Raw genomic sequence first — 21,667 nt, 5'->3', positions numbered from 1 at the left:
ACTTAACTGTCCTGTCAACCTGCAAAGCAACATTGAGAGCTTCAAGGATTTGAACTGCAAGGTCCCCCTGTTCTTCCACGCTGTCAAACATCCTTTTGGTTAACAATTTCAGATTTAAAAATAACAGAACACAAAACAAGTGCTTTGACAGAGAAATTTTCGACATTTTTTGCACGTAAATTTGGTTTCCAACGGCCTCGTATATTTTTTTAAACACTCTGTACCCTCATCCTGCACTGTCCAATCAAGTGCCAAAGTTGAATTCTCCCTTTAACCCTGAAATCATCAGGTCCCAGTTCTCTCCATCCACAAGCCCATCTTGATTTATTGATCAATTCAGGTCTCAACTCCCCAATTACCCTTAACCACTAATGCCCTAATCCTTGACACCAAAATAATTTCCACACCATCCCCTGCCTTCAACCCCTACCTGTTCTGCTGCTCTGAAGCAATGTTGACATTTTGACTGTCCTCTGGGCCTGATTGTTGATGATCTATCCCGAATTCTCACCATTTTACTTCATGTGCAAGAATGATTCCTGGTGATATAACGTCTCGCTCTTTGAAATCTACTTCAACTAAAAGAAAAACCATACAAACCTTTAATTTCTTGCATCTGTTCCAGATGTTGCTTCTTCAGTTTCTCATTCTGTGTCTGCAGTGATAATGTTTCTTTTCTCAACTCCGACAATGTCTGCTCGAATTAGAAAATGAAAGAACAAAATTGAGCCAAGAATTTCTTTGTAGAAAACAATTACAGTATATGTTCCTGTAATAGTCAAATTTTGTGCACCAATTTTTTGGGGATCGACTATTACATGCACACTAATTTGACCGTGGTAAGTACCCGCTTCATTTGAGGTGTCAGGAGTTCCAACAAGCAGGCAAGTCGCAAGTCCGCAATCAAGGAATTGGGAGCTCAGATAGCAGGGTGGGTGGCCGGGACCGGGTGGTAAGTCCATATTTGGGGTGTTGAGAGGTAGGATGGGCGGGCAGGCGGCCGGGACCTAGGTGGGCGTCCGCAGTCTTGGGATCGGGAGCTCCGATGGGTGGGCGGCCAGGGCCTAGGCAAGAGGCAGCAGTCGGGGCGTTGGGAGCTCCAGTGGGCGGGGCCAAAAATAGACCAATACATGTACATATGGTAGTCAACTCTATACTCTTCCACAAAAAAGCACCTGTTCCATTTGTGCCTTGTTTTTCTTCATTTGGTCCTCAACGAACTTCTTTTGCGTCACCGTCTTCTGTAACGTTTCCTCAACTTTGTGAAATTTACCCATATCAGCAGAATGAATTGTGGACAAAGAAGTCAAACGTTCCAGTAACCCTTTGTTCTCTCTGCTCTGGAACAGCACAGCAAATACAGATTCACAAACATTCAAAGGTTATTTTATTGGCATTAATAACTGAGTTACCGTGCATCAATCTACACAAGGAGGAATCACAGCAAGTCAATTTTCTTTAAATGTTGTGCGCAAGTCATTTTAAACTTTTGTACGTAAATCTGACTGAACATTACATTCTTTTTTAAAAAAAATAACAGGCCCTTCTGGCCCACGAGTCCAATTACACCCAATTGACTTGCAACCCCCGTATGTTTTGAAGGGTGGGAGAAAACTGGTAGAGCTCCAGAAGGAATCCCACAAGGGACAGGGAGAATGTACAAATTCCTTTCAGACAGCACCAGATTCTAATCGTGGGGTGGGGGGGGGGGGGGGGGGAACGCTGGTGCTGTAACCACGTTGTGCTAATCATAATGTCAATCGTGCCAACCCCTACACTAACCCAATTGGGTTAACAAGTAAGCTTTCCAATTTTTGCATAGAAATCACACAATAACTCTTAACTGTGAATAATCGAGATAAACAGAACCATGGCTCAAACTTGCCCATCAATGAATTCCTCAAAATTTCTGAAAAAAAAATCACACACACACAGTACCATGATATTTATAAATACACGGATACGAGTATGGACTTACAACACACAAGGCCACCAGTTGGATCAAAGTCCATGCTATTATTATGCATCACCTGCTTCCTCAGAGTGGGGTCAATCCATGTAGTGACAAGTTGACATCCTCATCACCCTGAGAGCCATATATTGTCCTAAATATCTTCGCTCTTTGTCTCCGAGCTTCCACCAACACCATGTGAAAGCACCTTCTCCATCCACATCCTCCCAATCCACGTCCAAATGCATAATCGACTGCCAGGCCAGATCTCCGCATTTTTTTATCATTTGAAATGGGGGCCAAGACGGTTTCTTTATTTCTAATGGTGATCCTGGTGCAGGTTATACGTCTCTTATCTGGAACTCTATGGTCTGGCAACTCCCGTGGTTCGGCATGGTTGAATCTGCCGCCGTTGGTCAGACAGTGCGGGTCTCGATCCCCAGTCCTGATCGCTGGTGGTGCAAAGGCATTGCGCTAACCGCTACGTCAGCCATGCTGCCCCACAGTATTTATTTCCTGTTTTATTCTATCTTTGATATGTTTACATAGGGGGTTCCCTTAGGGCAGGGGTTCCCTTAGGGCAGGGGTTCCCAATCTGGGGTCCATGTACCCTCAGTGGCACATTTGCACTTTTCAGGGGGTACATTGGGTCTGAGAGAATAACCACTACTGTACAATACATGGTGTTGTAATCTGCAGTCAGATTGCACAATGTCGTGTTTTTTTTAATCTTTAATTTTTAAGGGTACACAGGAACCTATAAAAATGCCCAAGGGGTACAGAAGAACAAAAAGGTTGGGAACCCCTGCCTTAGGGGGTCAATTTCTGTGGTCCAGCAATGGCCAGGCCCCAAAGTCGCTGGATTAAAGAGGTTCGACCTGTATCATCCTTGTAACTCTTGCATTTTTTTTTCCCAGTGCTGTCTCATCCTGGATGTATGACTGTACACTGCCCAACTCTTCCATTCCCTTTCTCTACAATTGAGTCGTGTTGCCTTGCCTTTTATGGCGTCGGTAAGGACATTGGCTTCGCAAGGATACAAATGCCCAGTTGTATCCTGTATCCAGACAAAGAGAGCAGAGAGGCATGCTGGGTAAAGGGTACTGCTGTTTGCAAATGTGAAATGCAAACATGGGAATTCTGCTTAAAATGAAGGAAATGCTGGAGAATTTGAGAGTGTTAAGCAATGGAAGCTTCCTCAGTGGTTATATTTAAAGCAAGGTCAACTAGATTTTTACAGTGTAGGGGAATTAAGGGATATGGAGAAAAGGCAGGTAGGTAGAAACGAGCCTACCATCAGATCAGCCATGATCCCATTGAATGGTGGAGCAGGCTCGATGGGCCGGATGGTCCTATTTCTTATGCTCTCATGTTCTTACATCATTACTTCATAAAACCAATGCTTTCTGGCTCCCTGCAGGCTGGGAGTCAACAGGTGACCCATGAGGTAACTTCCTGAAGCCTTTGTGGCGTCTTTCAGAGCTTCGATGCGGAATTTCTCCAAAGTCCATCAGGGTATCGACGAGAAGCATCTAATTCTGGTTTGGAAACTCAAGCAGTTCATCAGAAATCGGTGCTAATTTTCCAGTGGCCTGATAGTCTGGTAACTCACCTGCTCCTCCAGTTTCTTGTGGAGTTGTTTGACACGAAACGAGAGCTGGATGTTCAAAACAAAACGCCGAATGCTTTGGTACCGGCGTCTTACCAACCAGGCACGGACATGCTTTTGAATTATTAATGCTTTCTGATCTTTCACCATCTAGAACAAATATTGGACAAAGTTATGATGGACTATATTAGCAATTTAGATAAAACCTATTCCACTGCTTGCTTAAGAAAATGAGATAAATTTAAATAGCCATTATATTTTATCAGTTATAAATGCTAATACAAACTGGAACATTTGCCTGCCAAGTCATAGATGTCATTTTCTAAGAGCAGTTTCTGGGTAATTTAGTTTACAACTACAGAGTTTATAGTTTTTTTAAAAAAGGGGTAATTTTGATAAAAAGTCACACTCCGCACAAAATCCGTTTGGGCAACGTGCGACTCCATATACACTCGTCGTCCTATAAGGTTAGAATAGATTTCCTATATCTGTATTTATGGTGGGCATGTTTTTATGTTGCAAATTGAAATCAGTATGAGTGAATTATTTTAAATGAAACAAAACAATTTTCCGGCTAAGGCCCGTTCTCTGATCGGAGAATGGGTCGTAGCGGACAAAATGGCGTTCGCACAATGTCCAAATCGCATAATGTCCTATTTCACAGAAGGTATCGTGGACATTAAGTGGTGCACGACTGTAATTCAAATTCTGAAGGTAGATAAATAAATATAATCAGGTAATTTTAGCACAACCACCAAATACTGATTCCAGGCAATCAATGAAGCATTCCTTCATTTTTCTTCAACCACCTCAGCCAGAAATCTTCTGGGAGCTTTGAAAGGAGGCGAATGCGTTGCCATCCAACTGAAAACATTAAGTGGTTTGAGGGAAGAGGAAGCCTGAGCAATAAATCAATTAAACTTTCATAGCAGGACGAGCAAATGTTAGATTCATGCCAGGAATTTCTTCCCCATACCAATGACTGAACATGTGCACTGGAGTGGTTGAAGTGAAACCACAGAATGCTTTATTGATTGCCTACAAACCATTTTTAGGGGGATGAGCTGAAATGGACACTGGACAACACAATTTTTCAAAAGGTTTGCTTCCTGAAAAAAAATTGGGATAATGGCAGACAACTTCAAGCTGAATACCAAGATAATTTCAGATTTGCTGTACCACGAAGGAAGGTGGAGAAACATTAAATTAACTGTTATTGAATTTAGCATGTTTAATCACATAATGTACCTCTGAGCCAAGCTCTCAGGTTGAATGCACATGTTGCACAACAAATGTGAGGAGTCCAGAGCTTGTCTTGATCACCAATTTTACAACCGAAGTAGAGCTCATAGGTTTTCTGAACAAGTGCAGTCCTGGTGCATCTTTGAGCCTTAACCATATATTCAACACAAATGTAACAGAATGTATCACAGCTATTGCAACATTGATGAGACATTTCTGCTGAATTGAATCTTTGTGAAGACAGTAAATGCTATTGCTAAGTCCAGTCACTGAGCTATTGCAGGAAGAACATGTGCATCAACATGTGTTAATTCTATAATCAATGTAATGCACAGCATCTGTGTATGTGAGCTGCTTTTAAAGCTTGGCTGCATCTACCCTGACTAAGCATGCCCAGGCAACATTTGCATAGCACCCAGACTGAGTGTATGCCCAAGCATGCTTGGATTGACCAAAACAGCTTGCTTTGTGGGCAATGTACTTGTAGACTTAAAAAATGACAGGAAATCACAAAAATAGGTTACATCTTAAAAATGGTATGAGATAGGAAATTTTTTAAGGTTGTTTTTGTGATCAGCAGCCCAAAATTCATAAAATACACCCAAGAGTGTTCAGGAAGCAAAATCTTCATTGTCCAGTGATATGTTTCTTTATCCTTTTCTACCTTCTGATCTTATATGAGATCAATACTAGGATTCTTCAGGAAGCAATGAAGAGAAGGGAGTGAAACAAGAGATTCTGCAAACTCTGATTGTAGTTGGTACACAAAAGTGTTGGAAAAACTCAAAAAACAGCAGCTAGAGGATGCAAATTAATGACAAAGGTATGATGCAGGCCTTAGGCCCGAAACATTGGTTATATAATTTTGCCTTCTAGAGATGCTGTGGGACCTGCTGAGTCTTTTTGCCAGCACTTTTGTGTATTAAATGAGGAGAAATCAATCTGCTTGCATAGGTCTGTCTGTCTTACCACCATCTTTGAGATTAGTCACTACTTTGCACCATTCCCAACCTGGCAAGAATTCACAGGTTTGACTGACTCCTTCACAACTTTGTACATTAAAACCCGCGATATCTGGAATTCAAGTAACCGGCAGCCGCAAGCAACCGGCAGAACAATGGCTGAAAATAAATAGGTAAAATTGGTGCGCCTCGCTGTTAGTTTGTCATTCGTGCCACACACAATCTCGCACCACTAGAAAATTCACTGATCTGGCAATCCCCATAGATGCTGGATACCAGGGGTCTTACTGTATTATGTATTTCTTAAAACATAGGAGTCATTTCTCTGGGGCTCTATTATCAAGGATTTAATCTTGGATTATTGCTAATTGGAAAGGTATGGCTGGTCTCATGAACATACTCACTTAGCCAACTGATTTGCTCATCTTTGATTTTGGTACCATGACCAGCATTTAAAATTCTTCCATCATCACCTTTACTAATGTTCACTGAAGTAATGCCTTAATCCTGTGTTTAGTGTCGTGGTTCTCAACCATTTTTTTTCCACGTATACACCAGCTTAAGTGATCCTTACTAACCAAACTGCACCTACGGCATAGGAAGTGGTTAATAATTACAGGTACTCCTCAACTTGCGTCTGTGTTTTGATCTAACCGACTTGACACATCGCAAAATGGACACAAGTCAGAAATGTCCTTGTTATAGTTCGTCAAATACAACATGGCGGCCATCTGCCAGCTCTCACGAGGGGTTGGCCACTACTGCCAACCACTTCACGAGCAGCGTTGTTTTCCATAGATATAATTTTCACTGTAAAAGCATAATTTTTATATTTTTTCTTTTACTTAAAAAATTTTTTTTTTGGTCATATGTACGGATGGCCTTAAGTCACATAGATGGTAAGTCGGGGAATACCTGACTTAAAGAGGTATGTGGGTGGAAAAAAAAGGGTTGAGAACCATTGGTTTAGTGTCTGCAGTTACACAATTTTCCAGCCATCTAATCATTCTTTACGTTGCCCTTTTCACACCCACTCTTCCTATACTGTGGTTGTTTAGTGCCTTGTAATTAACAGGGCCTGCTCTTTTGTGAGTGATGTTGCTTAACCATGCTCTTCTTTTGGAGCTGGTTGGGCTACATTTTTGCTGGTTTAAAATTTTTTTAAACATACAGCACAGGAACAGGCTCTTCTAGTCCATGAGCCTGTGCCGCCAAATTACACCCAATTGAACTATAATCCCAGTACGTTTTGAAGGGAGGGAGGAAACCGGAGCCCCAGGAAAAAACCCATGCAGAAACGGGGAGAACGTGCTAACTCCTAACAGGCAGTGCAACCTCGGCCTCGAATGCTGGCGCTGAAGCAGTATTGCGCTAACCACGCCGCCCAGTTTTAGCCCTACCGTTTTGTAGCATCGTCTGGCGAGCCAGCCGCGGGTGTACGATTGGATTGTAATGGTGGCTGCCAGAATCAGCTGGTACAGGCGTTGCACCAAAAATCGGCGCCAGTGTTTCTGGATGATGACTGCTGCCCATGCTTGCTTTAGAGATGTGGCATTCAATACATGCCTTAAATTAAACAAATATAAAGTTTAATTAGCAGATACGAGACCATAAAAGGAGACATAGAAGCAGAAGTAGGCTATTCAGCCCATCAAATATTCCCCGCCATTTAATCACGAGCTGATCCATTTTCCCACTCGGCCCCACTGCCCGGCCTTCTCCCCATAATCTTGGCAAATCAAGGACCTATCAATCTCTGTCTTAAACACTCCACAATCGCCTGTGGCAACAAATTCCACAGATTCACCACCCTCTGGCTGAAGAAATTACTATGCATCTCTGTTCTAAGTGGACGCCCTTCAATCCTGTGGTTGTGCCCTCTTGCCCTGGCCTTTCTCACCATGGGGAAACCACCTTTCTGCATCTATCCATGCCTTTCAACATTCCAAATGCTTCAATGAATCTCCCCTCACTCTCATAAATTTCAATGAATACAGGCCAAGAGCTGACCTATGATAACCCTTTCATTCCTGGAATCATCCTTATGAACCCTCTCCAACGTCAGCACCTGCTTTTTTGCTTAAATGACGAGCCCAAAACTGCTCACAATACTCCAAATGAGGTCTCACCAGCGCCTTATAAAGCCCGAACATCACATCCCTGCTCTTGTATCCTATTCCTATCAAAATGAACGCCAGCATCGCATTTGCCTTCTTCTCCACCATCTTGACCTGAAAGTTGACCTTCAGGCTATCCTGCACGAGGACTCCCAGGTCCTTTGCATCTGTATATATTCAATTTTCTCCCCATTGAAAAAATAGTCTGCCTGTTTAATTTTTTTCTACCCAAGTGCTTGACCGGACACTTTGAGACATTATTTTTTTCTCCGCCCATTCTCCTAATCTGTCCAAGTCCTTCTGCAGCCTCGTGTTTCCGCTACACTACCTGCGTATCATCTGCAAAACTGGCTTCAAAGCCATTCTCATCGCATAATTCAAATCATTAATATATACAACATAAAAAGAAGAGGCTCCTACATGCAATTATTCTGTCTAATTCATGAAATGAAATCACATTTTAATCCATTTGATGAAGTCCAATGAACAGCGATTGGGCTGTTAAATGCTGTCCCTTTGCAAATAACAAAATACAGGCTTTCCTTGTCCAAAAGGGGTGTGATGCAACTCTCTCCACTGTAATCTTCATTTCCACAAGGAAGAGATCCCAAAATTAATGAGTTTCCACAGTAGGAAATGGTCAACATAAGAAATAAACATAAAAAGGATCTATTTTTGTCTCTATTCTTTTTAAGATTGCGAATCTTTGAGGATGGCATGCAAATAAGGTTATTAATTTTACGATTTCATATCAGATAAGGATTAGAGGTAAACATGTGTGCCTTTCCACAATAATTCCTGATTTAATATAATTGACCACAGATGTTGGAATCCATTAGAAATCTTAATGCAGTCACATTTCCTATTTAAAAATTGGTCACAACCAAAAACATATTTCTGAAGGAAATGAGTGGAAAGACATTTTATCCCCCACTTTGAATATATGAGAAAGGATTTTTAAAAAGTCAGCTACGATATGAAAGCTTCAAAATCCACAGAAAATGAAGTTTTTTTAAAGAGGATTGAACGTGACATTCATACCACTGAAACACAAATGAACGGTGAACTCGATTAGAATCTCAAACCTCGACACAAAGCTACCCATGAAAACCTCAAAATGATATTCTTTTTGGCATCTTAAAATGTAGATTCAGCACTTTTGCAACATAAAGGATACTGTTTGACCTGCTGAGTTTCTCCAGCTTTGTGTGTGTTTTACTGATTACACTAAATCTGCTTCAGTGTGAAACTAAGTATTTAAACTGACATGTCAACAAAGTATTGAAGGGCTCAAGCCCGAAGCGTCAGTTACGTATCTCTGCCTTTGCCACATAAAGGACACCATTTGACCTGCTGAGTTTCTCCAGCATTTTGTGTTTTTACTTAATGCGTGGTAAATCTATCGTTGGGTGCAATGTAGTAGTGTTAAATTTACCATAGTTAAACACAACAAACCAGCAGTATATCAATCATTTAATACTGAGTGGTGGGATGATATCACAACTTATAATTGTCCACAGGACTTTTATGAAATAAAGGGTCAGATATTCTAAGACCTCCGAAATTTCTCTCCCATTTCAGTTTAGCCTTTGCCCTTCTAATTGGTAACCAGCTCCCAGCACTTCAGGCAAGAGCTGCCACTGCCACCAAATGCTTGTGAATATCTGGACGGCTGAAAACCTGCAGAAGATCACATTGCTTCACTGGAGACCATGTCGATACGGGGATTAGCTCACCATCTATCTCAATTTCTAGCTTCAGCATTTGTCTACAGATCATTATTGATTACATGTCCACTGTAATTTATTGGCAATCAAAAACTTCAACAATCTGGGGTGGTGAGGGGGGGGGGGGGGGGGGGTGGAATCTTTTTTAAGTGTGTATATGTGTACACACACACACACACACACACACACACACACACAATATTATATAGCAGTGGTGATTATTTTATAATGCAATCAATTGCAGCGATCTAAGAAAGATTCCTACCGTATGGCGCGCTGCCCACGTACATACTGTTGTATAATAGTAGTGGCTCGCTTGAGCTCAAGGAACTTCTTTCTCTGAATCCAGCAGCGCAGATTTTTCTGAATGGTGACAGAAGCTGCCCTAAGTCTATCTGCTCGAAGTTTTTCCAAATAGGCCACTTGCCCTGCTCGGAAGAAAATCTTTGTTTTACCAAAGTGATATTGGTTTGGATCCTGCAGAAAACAAAAGAATTACTTACTCAAGTAAAGTAATAAAACTAAGGCCTCAAAATGCTTGGATCACAGTGGCTCCTTGTTAAATGGTAGAAATGGCAATGATGTACACTGGGGCAAGATCGCACATGGTTTTGTAGTCAAAGCACATCCCATGGCCAGATTGTCCGGGCATTGGGATCAAAGTGTCGTTTGCACCCTCAAGCTTGGTCACAAGGTGTTTGTGGGGACTAGGCAAGGGACAAATAATTTAAGGTATCAAAGTAAAACGATTAGAAAATACTTCAGAAACCTTTTGCATGCAAAGGATCCACAAAGACACCATTGGGTCCCTGACTGCATGTTGAGACAGGCCTGGAGTGGGAGCTACAAGTTAATCTCTCAGCCCAAATATTGGGGAGTTTCAGACTGCGTTTGCCTCTGGCCTCCAATAGCGGCAGCAGTAATGTGGGCATCTCTCGGTGAGTCTCACATGCATGAAGTTCAAGCCGACTGAGGTGTTCAGCCGGAATTGAAATTCCAACCAGCAGGATTCACCCCATAAGAGTTGAGCCATTCAGCCCATCAAATCCGCTCCACCATTCAAATTACAGCTAATGTACTGTACAATAATCAATCATTCCACATCCTTCCAGGAAGTGATTTCACAATTTCTGTTTGTGGAGCTTCTTCCATATTACCTCAAGGTATAACTGGGGTGGGGGTGGGAATCTCTTCTGTTGCAGGAACTAAATGTGCTGCAGTGAAATCCTTATCTGAAACCCAGTACAAATTAATCAATGGAGCTACATTTCAGCAGTAGAATTCAGTGCACATGGACACAATGGATTTCAGAACCAGTGCATTCCTCTCTGGGGAGGAAAAAAAAAGATTGCCCATTGTTAAGTATTTTACCTGGCATATTGGTGTGTCACAATAATATTCTTGACCATGTATAGCAGAGGAAGAAAGAAGAGAGTATGTTACATCACAGTATTAAAAACTCAGGCTTCAATCATTTCAAATTGAGGTGAATGTAGAAAGCATCAGAATTGTGATCAGTTGACTAAGTGTTGTCAACGGCAATGGTTAATACCAAGTTGGGGGCGCAGCGATTTAAACTGCATTCCCTTAATATACTGACCTGAATTAAACGTTGCAAGACCTCTTTGCAAATCTGTTTTTTGTCATTTATTGCCAAGTCGTGCTGCGACATCAAAATACGGTAACGGCTGAAGAACTCAAAGTAAGTCCATCTGAAAATGAGAAATCAGTATTTATGTTTTGGACTGCCTTCTCCTGGCATAATAACAGAAAGGCAAAAGCTGGTACTCACCTGGAAGGATAACTCTGGGCACTGATCCTAATCGTTTCCAGAACACCACAGGCTCTCAGCTGCTGAACAACTCTTTTTGAATCATATCTAAAATGAGAAGTTACAATAGTGAACTTGAAGTTTATCAGCACGAAACTTACTTCGCTTGGGTGGCACTGTGTGTTATATTTTCAATTTGGAAGTATCATTGAGAATGTAAGAGAACTTACTCAAATGGGAGTTTAGAATCATTTGGCTTAATACATCGTACATAGTGAGGCGTTGTGGCATTGAGGGTCTCCATAAGCAAATGCAGAGAACTACGGAACTGCAATTAACAATTTAAGTAGCATTAGAAATTCACACTTTTCTTGCAATGTTAGAAGAATATCAACTGCAGGAAATTGATCCCTGCGCAACTGTACCTTACTGCCTACTGTTGTCCGATGTTCCTTCTTAAAGGATTTAAACCCTGGCTTTGCAGACCTGATTTTAATGTTTGGATTGAGGCTCCCTGTGGACGATTCATTGTCTTGAAAGAAATCAGCAAGTAGATGGAACTGTGTAGTTAAAAAGAAAATAAAAGAACAAATATTCGATATATGGCAGTACATTTATATTTTCCATGCTGCAATTTCTGCTCCTGGACTTGATTTTATCTTGTACCCTTCTCCTGAGAAGACTGAAGCAGGCAAGACTACCAGCTACCATCACATCAAGCTTCTACAGGAGCTGAGGAGTCACGTGATGGCGAAGTGGCCGGTAGGGTAAAACCAGCCCTCTCCAGAAAAAAAGTCAAGAAAAGACAAAGTTCAACAAATATAAAATATAAGAACTAGAAGATAAAGTTGCAGAGAAGAGAAAGAAGATGGCACCCAAGAAGGAATAAGTATAAACAACGGGAAAAAAGACAAAAAGTTATCGGAAAAGTAAGAAGGCCTTACCTGCACGAAGGAACAGGGAGCCGTGGTGGTGAAGAATGTCCGCTCTCCGAGGTTGGTGCCGGTAAAAGAAAACATCAACGGGAGGGGGGCTCAGCCGAGGAGCGGGCAACCACGGTGCGACCAGCTGAGGGACGCCCGACACCAGGTCTCTCAGCTGAAAGATGAGGAAGGCAGCAGGAGAGAGAGTGAGGTACCAGACGAGGAAGAAAGTCGACGGGGTGAATGGCAAGAGGAGCAGCAGCAGGAGGCCCGACAGATGAGCAGCCCAGAAGGGGAGGACCAACAGCAAGAGGCCCAGAAAGAAGAGACCCGACAAAGTGATACAAGCAACTCATCAGGAAAATCAGAAGAGATACAGATACAAAGAAGAGGAGAAGAAGAAGAAGAAGACACAAACAGGTACAGACACAGAAGAAGGCCAAGATCTTCACAGAGAAATAGAAGGTAAAACAGATGGACAGAATATAGATAAAGCCTTTTTTTGAAGAACAAATGAGAGCATTAAAAGAATGGTTGTCATTAGAATTTAGTGCAATTAAGGGAAAGATGAAAAGAACAGAAGATAAAATGCAAAGATTAGAACTGGTCATGGCGGAAATGGGGAAAAGGGTGGAAGAACGAGAAACGGCTGTAGAAATGGAAGTAAATGACTTGAGAGGAAAATTGGAAGAAAGTGACAAAAAAATTAGAGACACAAGAGTTGTTAGCTCAGAAAATTGATATGTTGGAAAATTATAGTAGGCAAAACAACATAAAAACAGTGGACCTGAAGGCGGGTGAAGAAGACACAGATATAAAGGAATTTATAAAAGGATGAATCCCGAAGGTCCTGGGAACAACAGAAATGCAGGAAGGAATGGAAAGAGAAAGGGCACACAGAGCACTAGCTCCGAAACCGCAGACACATCAAAAACCAAGATCCATCTGAGTAAAATTTTTGAGATATATGACAATAAAAAATATACTGGAGCAGGCAAGGAATAAAATTAGAGAAGATAATAAACCATTGGAATACAAGGGTCAAAAAATATTTTTTACCCAGACGTAAGTTTTGAACTCTTAAAGAAGAGGAAGGAATTTAATATAGCAAAATCGATTCTATGGAAAAAAGGTTATAAATTCATGTTAAGACATCCAGCTGTGCTTAAAATATTTATCCCTGGGGAGCAAAATAGACTGTTCTCAGATCCAGAGAAAGTGCAAGAATTCGCAGAATGTTTGCAGGACAGAAGGAGAGATGTAACAAGAATGAAGAAAGGCGATAAAGTATATATAAAGATGTAAAAGCAATGTATATGTAAAGAACTAAAGAGGGAAAAGAGAAGGAAGGAAGTAAGGGAAAAAAAAGGGAGAGCTTTGTTATACGTGTGTAAAAAAAAAAGTCTTTTCTGGGTTGGGAGGGAGAGAATAACCATCACTGCAAAATCAGTTGACGCTTGCGAGCGGGTTCGCAATCCAAATGGAGAGGGGAGTTGTGGTTGCCCGGCAAGGGATAAAGGGCAACTCAGAGAGGGGGGGGGGGAACATTTGGGGCTAAGGGAATATTGGATGTGGGAATTGTTGGAGTATTTTATGTTTTAAATGTGTTGTCTTACATTGAGTTTAAAAAGGGAAAACTGAAAGATGAAAATGGGGAAAAGGGGGATGGAGGTGGTGAGGAAGCGGAAATGAGGTTTAAACAAGATATAAGATGGCCATGTTGAACTATATGACTATAAACATTAATGGAATACATAACCAAATTAAAAGGAAGAGGCTATTAAATTTATTGAAAAAAGAAAAAATAGATATAGCATTTGTGCAGGAAACGCATCTAACTGAAGTGAAACGTAACAAATTAAAAAGAGTTGGGTAGGACACATAGTGGCAGCATCATATAATTCAAAAGAACAAGCTAAAAGAACTGTATTGGCATCAAGGAAAAAGGACAAACAAATTACATATAACACAATAGAGATTAATGAGAACGAGGGGCAAGATGATAAAATAGAAGAGTTTTTAGCTAAAATTGAACTGCCAACATTGCAAGAAGAGGAACAAAACAAACTAATAAAACAATTTGAAATAGAGGAAGTACAGGATATATTGAAAAAGCTACAGAACAATAAAACCCCTGGAGAGGATGGATTCCCAATAGAATTTTATAAAACATTTAAAGAGTTATTAATTCGTCCACTCCTGGAAGTAATGAACCAGATAGAAGAAACACAAAACTTGACAGATTCATGTAAGACAGCAATAATTACAGTAATACCAAAGAGAGGGAAAGATCCATTAACACCAGCATCATATAGACCAATATCTCTACTTAACTCAGATTATAAAATAATAAAATTATTATCATACAGATTGGCTGATTGTGTACCAAAAATAGTAAAACAAGATCAAACTGGATTTATTAAGAAAAGATAATGTCTGTAAACTTATTAATCTAATTCATGCTGTTTAAGGAAATAAGAAGCCAACAGTGGCTGTTGCTTTAGATGCAGAAAAATCCTTTGACAGAGAAGAGTGGAACTATTTATTTAAAGTATTACAGAGGTTCACTCTACCAGAAAATATATTAATTGGATTAAAGCATTATATAATGGACCGTTGGCAAAGGTAACAGTAAATGGATATGTATCGAACCAATTTAAATTAAGTAGGTCAACTAGACAGGGATGTCCATTATCCCCCTCATTGTCCGCCTTAGCAATAGAACCATTGGCAGAACTGATAAGAACAGAAAATAAAATAAAAGGGATAAAAATAAAGGAGAAGGAGTATAAAATCATCTTATTTGCAGATGACATCATAGTATACCTAACAGAATTAGAAATATCAATAAAAGAATTACATAAGGTATCAGGTTAGATAATAACTTAAGCCACTTATACAAGCTAAATTATCAGCCACTAATAAAGAAATTGCAGGAAGACTTAGAACATTGGAAAGAATTACCACTAACGTTGATAGGGAGGGTAAATTACATTAAAATGAATGTTTTCCCAAGGATACAATACTTATTTCAATCATTACCAATTCCCTTAACAGAGAAATTCTTTAATGAACTAAAGAGAATAATAAGGAAATTCTTGTGGAAAGGGGGGAAAACCGAGGGTAGCGTTAGTTAAATGTACAGAGAGTTATAACCATGGTGGTTTGCAGTTACCAAACTTTAAAAATTATTATAGAGCCGCACCATTAAAGTATTTATCAGATTTTTACCAGACAAGGGAAAAACCAGACTGGACTAAGATAGAACTAGATAAAATGGTGGAGAAGGTACCGGAACATATACTTTATAAGTGGGATGAAAAGCTGGTGCAATATAAAAGCTCACCAGTACTGCATCATTTACTTAATATAGGGAAGAAGATCCACTTAGAAAGGAAAAAAACAAATTACCAAATACCAAAATTGTTATTGACTCAAAATCCACTAATCCTTTTTACAATAAATAACTTTTCCCTTAAAGAATGAGAGAGAAAAGGAATCAAAATAGAAAATTGTTTTTTGGGAAATAATTTATTAACATTTGAACAGTTGAAGTACAAATATGGAATAACTCATGGTACAATGTTTGCATATCGTCAACTGAAAGCTTATTTAAAGGATAAATTGGGAAACAGATTGAGATTACCAGCTTTGAATATGTGATTACAGACACAATGGTAAAAGATTTATAATAAACTGTACATTAAGATGCAAGATAAGGAAAATGATGAAATAAGCTATAAACCTAAACAAAACTGGGAAAAGGATTTGAGTGTAAAGATAAAAAATGAAACATGGAAAAAGTTATGTTCTGGAACTATAAAGGATACAATAAACACAAGGTTACGCATGATACAGGTTATATATCACGCCTCAAAAGTTAAAAGAATGGGATCCAACATTATCAGATAGTTGGGAACAACAGTACATGCAATTTGGGGATGCACAAAAATGAAAATGTTTTGGGAAGATCTAAATAAGATATTAAATAAAATCACAAAAAAAAACATACCAAAAAATCCAGAGATCTTTCTTCTAAGTAACATAAGAAGTAAGGAATTAGGCCTCAAATTGGATAAAGCGCAAAAAGATTTATTATGATAGCCTTAGCGATAGCAAAAAAATGTAAAATGTCAACTTGAAAAATGGAAGAGAGTCTGAGAATACAGGAATGGTACATGGAAATGAACAAATTATTCCATTGGAAAAAATAACATATAATTAAAAAAATGAAGTCACATTATTCGAACAAATTTGGGAACCGTACATGGAACACAACAGAGAGGGCTTGCCTCGGACCTCCACCCCCTAAAATAATAAGACAAAACGACTTGATTCAATGTGTAAAAGTATATGATGCATTTTTCTTGTTTATTTTTCATTGTGTGAAGAGATTGTTTTATTGTATTGTATATGTTGAATATTTATTGGTTTTGGAGGGGGGTGGGAAGGGGGGAGGGAGGATAGGGGGCAAAAAAGGGAGAAAATGTCACTGTGTATATTTAATGAGAAACGTTTGTATAAATTTTGGTTGATATGGTTCACAGTGTAAAAAATAAAAAATAATAAAAAAAACCTTCTACAGGAGCTCTATTGAGAGTGTCCTGGCTAGCTGTATCATAATGTGGTATGGTTGCTGCAGAGAAATGGATAGGAGGTCAATTCACAAGACCATAAGAGTGGCAGAGAGGGCCACTGCCGTCTCTCTCACTCCACAGGTCCATAAGAGCGGCAAAGAGGGTCACTGCTGTCTCTCTCGCCCCTATCAACATGATCTACCGGGATCTTTGTCTGAAGAGGGTGCACAAAAATCCTGCATCTTTCAGCTGCTCCTGTCGGGAACGAGATACAGGAGGATCAGAGCCAGCACCACCAGGCTGAGGAACAGCTTCTTCCCATGGGCCAGTGAGAATGCTGAATGACTAAAGGAACTGCTCACATTAACCATCCAAGACTCTCATATTGACTGGATGGGGCAATGATCCCATTTCTGCTCCTAGATCTTGTGAGAAATGATGAAAAAATTGTTTTGTTGTGAATAATTTTACTCATCTTTTAATTTGCATGATTTGAAATGCAGTTTCTACACGTCTGTATCATATACAGACTCCATTGTGTGTAACTAACTAACTTCTAGGCATGCTTGAGGCAGGACAAGTTCTTATTTCCTGGTGAAAGCTCTTTACCTTCACTTACAACCCAAATCCACACATCAATTAAACGCACAACGCTGGGGAAACTCTGCAGGTCAAACAGCAAAGATAAAGATACATAACCAATGTGTTGGGCCTGATTTCTTCATGAAGGAATGAGAAAAATGCAGCCGGGTGCCCAAACAAAATGTTGTGGTGGGGCAGGGTGGGGGGTGGTGGGGAAGGGCAGGATGAGGAGCACAGTCCCAAAGGCAGGAGATGATAGGTGGATAAGGGAGGGAAGGCTTAGTGAATGAAGGGGATGGATAGCTGGAGGAAAGAAGACAAAAAGATGGGGAACGGGGATTTCCCATCTGGGCACTCTCCCACCGAATGGCATCAACATCAATCTCTCCAGTTTCTGCTAGACCACTCCCCATTCTCCCTCTCTTCCCCATTCCTACTTCCAAGCTCCCCTTTTCCACAATTTCACCCCTTTCTGGTTCCATCCTCTTCTATCCACATTTCTGTAACGGATTTCCCATCTGGGCCTCCCCTCGGTTCCATCTGGCCCTATCTGTCCTTCACCTCGTCCCAATCGGCTTCCATTATCTCACCTTTATCACGTTCCAGCACGGACAGTCTTTGTCGCCAATCATCACCCTCCATCTAGCCATCTTCAGCTGCACCCTACATGACATCTTCTTTCACCTGACTCCTCTTCTGATTTTCTTGCCTCTCCCTGCCTTTGTATGACACCTGTGGAACACTGAGGTCTGCAGATACTGAGGTTGCAGTAAAAACACAGAAACAGTGGAGGAACTCAGCCGGTCTCACAGGGTCAATTGGAGGAATTTTAAAAATACGGAGTTTCTCCAGGACTTCTGTATGTTTTTAAATAAGGGCTCAGGCCCGAAACATCAGTAATATATCTTTACCTCCTATGGACGCTGTGAGATCCTCTAGAATTTCCGTGCGCTTTTCCTTTGTCTGACGCCTTCCAATTATCTGCCTCTGCCTCCCAACTCCACCTGTCTGTCACCCTTCACCCCTCCCTGGTTCACCAGTCCTCTACTGTCCCCTGTCCAAGCCCTCTGTCCCTCTTATTATACCAGCGGACTCCCCTCTGCACTCTCAGTCTTGATGAAGGCTTCTGGCCCAAAACACTGAGTTCACTTGATGGATTCGTTTTCACTCCAGATTCTGCAATCCCCTGTACTTCCAAGGTTTGCCATGTGCTATGCTTCCCTCCCACATCCCACAGACGTGCTGGCTGTTGAGTCAGTATAAAATGCCCAATACAGGTGGGTGGTTGAAGAATTCAGTGAGGTGTCAATGGACATGTGGGAAAGAACAGGAAGCTGAGGGGGGGGGGGAAATGAGAGCCAGCATCAACTCAAGGGGCTGAAAGGCCTCTCTTTCTGTAATATAATATGAATATATGAACAGGGTAACACTCGGTATGCCAGACAAACCCCTCAGTACATCACAAATAGAAGCTGCTCTTGGACTTGGTAACAAATCCAATGTTACGAACCAGTCCAGCAGCAATAGAAATTCACCAGACAATGGTGTTTTCAAAAACAATAATTTTTATTATTAATTATTAACATAAAACTTTTTACTTAACTCTAACTTAATCCCACTATGCGTGTGTGTGTGTGTGTGTGTGTGTGTGTGTGTGTGTGTGTGTGTGTGTGTGTGTGTGTGTGTGTGTGTGTGGGGGGGGGGGAACTATTACAGTTTAAATTTAATTCTGAAAAGATGGTTTTAAATTTCAGTCTCAGTAAGCTTATGTGTTGAAACTCAAAATCTTTACTGCTGTTCAAAAGCAATTATGGATTAATTGTGAGGCATCAAACTTCTCAAAACTCACAAATTTCTTGTAGAGTTGTTTTCAAATAATTGTTTCTTCATATGAATAATTTTCCTCTCTTGTATGAAAGTTTCAGAATTTGTTTATCTTCCATGATGATTTCACAAACCCAGGCAAGGGTTTCATGAAGTGACCGTGTAGAAATGGTCACGGTGAATCTGTCCTCTTTTCAAAGAGACGGTTGAAGTGGCTAAATTCTTCAAAACCACTTTTTTGGTGTTCCTCCTCGTCATAAGCAGAACACAAGCAACCTTCTTTCTCCAAAGGATTGTTACTGCATTTCAATCCTGTGTGACTTACAGGATGGTCAATCACTTTTTTTCCTGGTTTCAAAATGTCTGTTTCAGTAAAGTGTTCTCTGAGAATGTCTAAAATCATGCGACATGGCATCATTGCTGTCTTTGAAGTTTCATCTCTTCCAAAAGCATGAATCATGACAGATGGCCTCTTGCCTATTGAAACAATAGGCCATCAATATTGACCTGCTTGTTTGACTCAAGTATTTTCCTGAGTGTTTGAAGTTTATCTCTTCCAAAGGTTTATGAGCTAATGTGCTTCTGAGTTGTCTGCACAGCTCAACCAGCAGAATGACTGTGTCCGCACAAACTCCTCCTTAGAAAACACCATCATTCCAGCAATTTCACTGAACAATCACTTCTGATTTTATTGGGTTGTGTACCAGACTTGAATCTCCGAAAATGGCTTCTCTCTGAGTGTGATTGTGAGTGCCTGTAAATGCATCCCCATTTTCCAAACCCATAAACACAACTTTATTAAAAAAAATATAGTAGCTAAAGATTAAAAACATAATTTTGTGACATCAGTGAGAGTGGAAGACAAAATAGCTCCTGTACGACTCCCATCATGTTTCACACTGCCTAGAACAAGGAAGCCCAGAATGCCTTGATGCCTGCCTTGCAGCTAACCAGTGACTGCCTATGGATTTGATGGCTTAAAATCAGCGGGAAGCATTGAAGATGAGACAATTTCTGGACATCAGCAGAAAAGAGGTGAAACACAAAAGGCCACAGTCGCTGTAATTGTCGTAAAAAAACACAGAAACGCCGGAGAAACTCAGCAGGTATTCAGCAACCAGAGGAGGTAAAGATAATGTTACCAATGTTCCGGGCCTGACCCCCTTCTCCAAGGTGTCATTATCAGCAAGAAAGATACTTCCGCACAAGGTATAGTCAGCCCAGTAATATTGTAATTGAAGAGGAGAAAATAAATGGGTTCACTGAGAGCAAACAATGCAGCAGTATACTATCTCCAGCTCAGCAAATAATGAGCATCCGTACATGGAAATTGTTGGAGGGAACAGATGATGCAAAACTGGAACAGCAGTCTGTGAAGTTTTAGAAAGGCCATCTTTTCTTACCATAACATTCTTCTTTTCTTTCTTTGGCTTGGCTTCGTGGACAAAGATTTATGGAGGGGTAATGTCCACGTCGGCTGCAGGCTCGATGGTGGCTGACAAGTCCGATGCGGGACAGGTAGACACGGTTGCAGTGGAAAATTGGTGGGTTGGGGTTGGGTGTTGTTTTTTGTCAGTGAGGTGGGCTCTGCGGTAAGGGTTAGGGTTAGTATAAACTATCATATTACAGTGATGGTCACAAACCTTACTTTTCCGCAGTACATTGATGAGTTCTTCATACAATGTATCTCTGTTTTTCTCCAAGAATCCATCACATTCATATTGCACCTTGTCGAAAAGAGAAGCTATCATTACTCCACTGTACAAATCTAAGTTTTATTTTTAATTTTCTTTTAAAATTTGGATATACAGCATGGTAACAGTGCCACTCAATTGACGTGCAACATTTTTTTCAGGAAGCCGGAGCACCCGTGACCCAGAGGAAACCCACGCGGACACGGGGAGAAACCTTACAGGCTGTGCCGGATTCAAAGCTGGGTCACTAGTTCTGTAAACAGCGTTGCGCTAACCGTGCCCCTGGTATCCTGATACGATGATATTCATGGAACGATTCAAGGCAGAAATAGAATTGTCCTGACTGTCACTTACCTTGTCAGCAAAGTGCTGGATGATGAAAGCCTTGCTCATCATTCGGGGCTTCTCAAAGAGAGGGTTTTTGTTTAAGTAAGTATTCTGTAGTTTCTGAAGCCAGTTCTCCTCTGTTCCTAACGGCAACTGCATAAATAAATATTTGATTTTTTTTTAAAAGTATGTTATCAACTACTTAGAAAACATTATTTTTTTCTTGATTATTAGTACAATATCTTGCATCAATTTTTCACTCCCATGAGGATTAATTACAAGTTTTATGAGAAAATGAATGGTTAACCTGCAGAAATACTTCGAATACACATTCCCGACCAACTTTGCAAAATCTCTATTG

At 40.5% G+C, this 21,667-nt stretch overlaps 2 protein-coding genes across 10 annotated transcripts in view; one reads left to right on the top strand and one right to left on the bottom strand.

The window, feature by feature from the left end:
- myo5c (myosin VC) overlaps nucleotides 1-21,667 on the bottom strand; it is an 85,852-nt gene that overhangs the window by 41,875 nt on the left and 22,310 nt on the right. The window contains exons 12-22 of the mRNA XM_069910226.1: nucleotides 21,334-21,459; nucleotides 20,929-21,012; nucleotides 11,805-11,939; nucleotides 11,610-11,707; nucleotides 11,401-11,487; nucleotides 11,209-11,320; nucleotides 9,874-10,085; nucleotides 7,165-7,330; nucleotides 3,564-3,710; nucleotides 1,176-1,340; nucleotides 601-694 (exon numbers count right to left, since the gene is read on the bottom strand). Of these exons, the coding sequence (XP_069766327.1) occupies nucleotides 601-694; nucleotides 1,176-1,340; nucleotides 3,564-3,710; nucleotides 7,165-7,330; nucleotides 9,874-10,085; nucleotides 11,209-11,320; nucleotides 11,401-11,487; nucleotides 11,610-11,707; nucleotides 11,805-11,939; nucleotides 20,929-21,012; nucleotides 21,334-21,459 (1,426 nt within the window). The remainder of the gene's footprint in view (nucleotides 1-600; nucleotides 695-1,175; nucleotides 1,341-3,563; nucleotides 3,711-7,164; nucleotides 7,331-9,873; nucleotides 10,086-11,208; nucleotides 11,321-11,400; nucleotides 11,488-11,609; nucleotides 11,708-11,804; nucleotides 11,940-20,928; nucleotides 21,013-21,333; nucleotides 21,460-21,667) is intronic.
- LOC138749186 (uncharacterized) overlaps nucleotides 1-21,667 on the top strand; it is a 159,432-nt gene that overhangs the window by 117,142 nt on the left and 20,623 nt on the right. For 7 of the 9 annotated variants that reach the window (XR_011348470.1, XR_011348469.1, XM_069910233.1 and 4 more), the window contains one exon: nucleotides 21,141-21,408. The exons of 1 other annotated variant lie outside the window; for it this stretch is intronic. The gene's annotated coding sequence lies outside the window, so the exon portion shown is untranslated. Of the gene's footprint in view, nucleotides 1-21,140; nucleotides 21,452-21,667 lie in introns of those variants that run through there. One more of the 9 variants, XM_069910235.1, reaches the window with a different exon arrangement.

Source organism: Narcine bancroftii, chromosome 14, assembly GCF_036971445.1.
Source record: "Narcine bancroftii isolate sNarBan1 chromosome 14, sNarBan1.hap1, whole genome shotgun sequence".
In the NCBI taxonomy this organism is placed as follows: domain Eukaryota; kingdom Metazoa; phylum Chordata; class Chondrichthyes; order Torpediniformes; family Narcinidae; genus Narcine; species Narcine bancroftii.
The sequence above is the reverse complement of the archived record's forward strand: the minus strand, read 5'-3'. Positions and strand labels throughout refer to the sequence as shown.